The sequence below is a fragment of the Plasmopara halstedii genome (genome assembly GCF_900000015.1).
Source record: "Plasmopara halstedii genome assembly, contig: Scaffold_2680, whole genome shotgun sequence".
NCBI lineage: Eukaryota > Oomycota > Peronosporomycetes > Peronosporales > Peronosporaceae > Plasmopara > Plasmopara halstedii.
In genome coordinates, this window is record NW_020189586.1 from 94,938 (window position 1) to 99,412 (window position 4,475).

Here is a 4,475-nt window from a genome sequence, read left to right on the forward strand (position 1 = left end):
GATTTGTTCGTAAACGTATATGAACGAAATCAAAAGACGAGGAAGTCGCTAAAAAGTATGGCCTTGTAGAGAAGCAACATCCGTCATGGATAGATTTGTTAATAAGCACAGTCGAGAGCATTGAGTGCGAGGATTAGGAGGAGTTAGTAATGTAACATCATAACATTGATGTATCATCCTTTTGAGTTTGTCCTTCTCCTTGAAAATTGCTATCGCCCCTCAACTCCAATAATCTAGTGATTTCAGCTGCTTGTACTTTCCCACGGACCTATCTCAGCTCGCGGCTGGTTTCAACAACCTTGCCAGCGAAAGACCCGAGAGACAACGAAATGAAGGTGTTCTCCCCGTCTCAACATAGATACACTTTAATGTCCGGAATTATCAAAATACCTTTTGGTTTCATCCTGAGTCTGTGGTTCACTGCCGCTTCTGCCTTTCATGTTTGTTGCTTTCAATTTTAACCGATGCCACGTCTTGCATAGATGGTATCGCAGCTTGACGCGTACACCAAAGCGTGTCAGCTATAGTTACACGACTCCTCAAAGCTAAATCTGAAGACAATGTGGGACACCAAGTCATTCTGCGGCAACACCACACCTGTCAAAACATTCAGATTTCAATTGAAGCTAAAAAAACCTCTGAGTGTCCGTCGCAAAATACGCGGATTTGGTCGCCGTATCCTCGATGTCTCTGCATGCAGTCTCCTAGTTTGGACAGCCGTTCGTCATGCGATTTTTGCACGACGCTACATTTTTACAGACTTTCAACGGCTTAAAAAGTCCGGGACGTTGAAATCAAAAAGCAACTACCCTGGGCTGTGAGCTTCACTTTTTCAGAAAGTCGCATCGTTAGCGACTGGACCCACGAGGTGCAGAATAGCCCAGTTCTTTCCCAGTTGGCGCATGTAGCCTACTAAAACTCGACGCTCCCTTCGCCACCTTCGTCGGCGACCCATGCATGGAACATTTACCCTCCGTATCTCCAGTCGTGATTGAAGGAAGTGCGCAAGGAGTAGATTTATTCTGTCACAGATAAAGCATCGTCTATTGCTCAGCGGCATCGAGCACCCTGGTGTGCTCAAAGAGCTTTATTCTGTACCCAATCCAACCGTTGGGCAGGGTTGTTATACTTCACATTCTGCACAACACCCATCACATCTTGTGACGTTTCTGTGCTGACGCTGTTTTGTGTAACTCTAACACATATACATGAGTGCCTTCCTTAGTAGTTATAAGCTGCTTGACTTGTTGTGACAGCTATTACCTCCAAATTGATGTGGTGTTTGATTCACAGCTCCCATGGAAGGCGTCTCTTGTGTCTTTCATAGCAATTTCGATCTTCATGAGTTAGTATTACGACAGCCCATCGTACGCTATACGGGTTGTATCATCGTAATTGATATCAAACATGAGGTGGTAGTAAAATTCAGCATCTCTGCCTGCGAGTGTGAATGCCTGATTAACAGCGAAATATTGTGAGTGGACCAAGAACGGCGCTTCCTGGGGTCGGAAGTTGCCACGAGTGTTACGACGTGAAAGAGGCAATAATCATTGCTTAAGAGATACATAGCGTGTTGCTTTTTAGATAGTCTGGGAACGAGAGGCTATCGAGTTTTATGTAACTTTTTCTAAGCGATTGGTTGCTCGTTCATGCTGCTTGCTTTTTTCGCTGTATTGGATAGAGAATAATGCGTTACAGCATGTTATGGTAATTGTTGCTTTGCTTATGGCGCTTGACGCCAGATCAAATGTTTCCAGCACTGATGATACACTTACAAATAGTCTACCTAGAGGCGTTTATTGTGTGTTGAGAAAATTTTTGAAGCACTTGGGCAGAAAGACAGCAGTGCTAAATTACATCGCTCTCACGTTCAGCTTACGTAAAATAATGCGGTACATACCTCTCCCGAAGTGACTATATTATTTAGTTAAGTTCCGTACCCCGTTGACACCGCTACACAAGCTACAATTCTGGTTGGGAAGGGTCTATCGTTATAATGCATCTTGCTTTTATTAGCCTTGCAACATCGCAGATTTTTATCGAAAAAATTAGGCACCATACACCTAGTGCGCGACGCTATGGGTTGAACAAAAACAACATGCCGATGTCAGAGGCCGGCAGAACATGCGTATATATGCTGTGGGCAGATTTTTTTTTATCAAAAGCGATTAACCCTATCTACTCAAAGTGTCTAGAGCGCATAAGATTAAGCTACAATTTTGCTTCGTCGCACAGTTTACGCTCGTAGCCAGAAAGGTTTTATGCTGTACTCCAAACAATGCGAACATACTTCAATTCGTCAAAGGTTATTCAGATGTCCATGCGTCACAAATTCTCCTGGCCTTGTTGCCGCTTATAATCTGGCGTACCATATGTGTTCTTTTTCTCCTGTAATAAAATATAAGATTATCCCTTGGTTCAAGTTGAATACTTGGCCAGTTGCTATACCGGTAAGTTTGTTGAGATGAGCAGGGCTGAAAATAAATTGCGTGAGGTGGATAGCATTCACCTCGACGAGTAGAGCCGACTGTAGACTTTGCAAAATCAAGGACTAAATGATGCCCTAGTCTGATGACTGGTCTACTGAAGCAAGCTTGTACAGCTATACGATGAACAGTCTAACAAAGAAAGTACCGTACTATGGTGACGTACATATCCAACCACTGTTCTTGAGCTTAGAGCAAAGTTTAGAAGCATCAAGGTACTGGTACTGTTGGAGGGGAATAGAATTCCGTGATCGACGCGGACTTCTAGCCTCGTGATATTCCATAATCTGAATAAACTTTTGAGCATACCAAACAGATTTATTCTGTGTAAAATATAATAATTTAATTGAAAAAATCAAATTGGAATACATCAAAAATCTATGGTAGTCACGAAACAGCAGAGTACTCAAAGCATATCGATTTTTAAAACTTCGATTAAACAAACTCTTCTTCTGTGTTTGTAAATGCGGACTTGCTGGGTCAACAATTGTATAGGGTGACTTCGTTGCTCTTGGTATCACATTTGTTTTCAACATGTGAGCTTTGATAAAGTGTATTCTCGGTGGTGGTAGAGGAAAGGCATTCAAATGGGTGTCATCTCAGCAACTAGAGAGGCTTAATGCATTCAAAATTTTGGTTAGTCCCGAAAAGATAATAAATTTTGCGACCCGAGTGCTCATAGCTCAAAATCGCTCGCTTGTATGCACTGTCAGGAAATAAAGAAAAGGCTGGTGTAATACCTGCATGCACGCCTCAACCAGGCATTCATGAGAGCACAACTGCTGTTACAGTAAAGCCGCTTATTGCCTTGTGCGAAAAGCACAAAGACAAAGCCAAACGCTCACTGGGTAAGCGTGATTTAGTATAGCAGTCACTATAACCATGCCCTAGACAAAGTATCGGTGCATCGCGCTAGCGGTCTCTATGCCACAAGACTGTCAGGTAGTGTTCAGAAGAGGTAAACCCTGCGTGTGAAGCGTTGAAGCGACCGAAGTCGCGGGTACTCGTAAAGCCAGTCTAGGTATATCATGTGCGATAATTTTTTTTGTCCTTTCGCTCGTTTATATCTAGCTTCGATAAGAAGCTGAGCCAGAATGACAACTGACTTGTTTTCAAAAACGTGACAATTATATTAACCACATAGTCTGCAACAGATTTCTTGCGTGGAAACTTCAAGTCTAGGTAGACCGCCGTGATTTCTGGCACAAGTCTAATTTACCTTTTGGCGGTTGAAGAAATAAGTGGCGCCTAGATTCTCTCGTAGCAATACATGGTACGGTGCTCGGCGATGCAGGGTAATATACATGCTTTGCAATGCCGTGACAGGTTCTGATTTACAAGCGTCATCCAATAACCAAGGGCATGAGACTGCGAAACGATACTAGAAAGTACGTGAAGGAACTGAAGAGGCAAAATACTGATATGCTTTCGCGTGTCTTGCGACAGAGGTATTCGTTACAATGTCAAATGTTCTCTTGACGTTTTCGTGAACTTTAAGAACTTTTTATATTTATTATGTTGACTCGCCGTGGGCACTAATCCTAGTTTGACGCGGTTTGAACGCCATTAGCAATTGCTCGATCGGACTTTTCAAAAATGAGGTGATACGCATTTCTCTCCTAGTGAAGGTTTGGTGTCACGACCCCCCCCTCCAACAAGAGACAGAAGTGCTTTTGGTGCGGGCACGTAGCCGCTACAACATTGGTCCAGGGCGTATAATCATTTGAATCAAGTAGCATAGATATCGCCAAATTTTTAAAGTGAGCTTAGAGACATGATAAGTAGTGAGCCGCGGACTAAAAAAAGCTCGTTTATCGCGATCTCCAGATATGACAGGGGTTGTAGACAAAACAAGTGGTCTCAGATCGTGATGTTTAGGGAATTGTGTGACGTCAAAGACGTGCGAAGCACAAAACAAGGGTGGTGAGAAATTGTAACGGGGTTACATGAGAGTGACCCGTCACTCTCCCAAGGGAGATGTGGTGTGGC

At 43.2% G+C, this 4,475-nt stretch overlaps 3 protein-coding genes across 3 annotated transcripts; 2 read left to right on the top strand and 1 right to left on the bottom strand.

Annotated features, from left to right (window-relative positions):
• Nucleotides 1–417: 417 nt before the first annotated feature.
• Nucleotides 418–696, bottom strand: PHALS_04753 (uncharacterized protein; the record flags this gene model as incomplete). The annotated part of the gene is made up of 2 exons (XM_024718587.1): nucleotides 418–597; nucleotides 637–696. 2 exons carry the CDS (start codon nucleotides 694–696, stop codon nucleotides 418–420), a joined length of 240 nt encoding a protein of 79 aa, XP_024583971.1.
• Nucleotides 697–1,298: 602 nt separating this feature from the next.
• PHALS_04754 (uncharacterized protein) lies at nucleotides 1,299–1,558 on the top strand (the record flags this gene model as incomplete). Its single annotated transcript, XM_024718588.1, has 2 exons — nucleotides 1,299–1,391; nucleotides 1,466–1,558. The coding sequence occupies 2 exons, from the start codon at nucleotides 1,299–1,301 to the stop codon at nucleotides 1,556–1,558; spliced, it is 186 nt and encodes a 61-aa protein (XP_024583972.1).
• Nucleotides 1,559–3,073: 1,515 nt separating this feature from the next.
• Nucleotides 3,074–3,354, top strand: PHALS_04755 (uncharacterized protein; the record flags this gene model as incomplete). The annotated part of the gene is made up of 2 exons (XM_024718589.1): nucleotides 3,074–3,079; nucleotides 3,169–3,354. 2 exons carry the CDS (start codon nucleotides 3,074–3,076, stop codon nucleotides 3,352–3,354), a joined length of 192 nt encoding a protein of 63 aa, XP_024583973.1.
• Nucleotides 3,355–4,475: the final 1,121 nt, after the last annotated feature.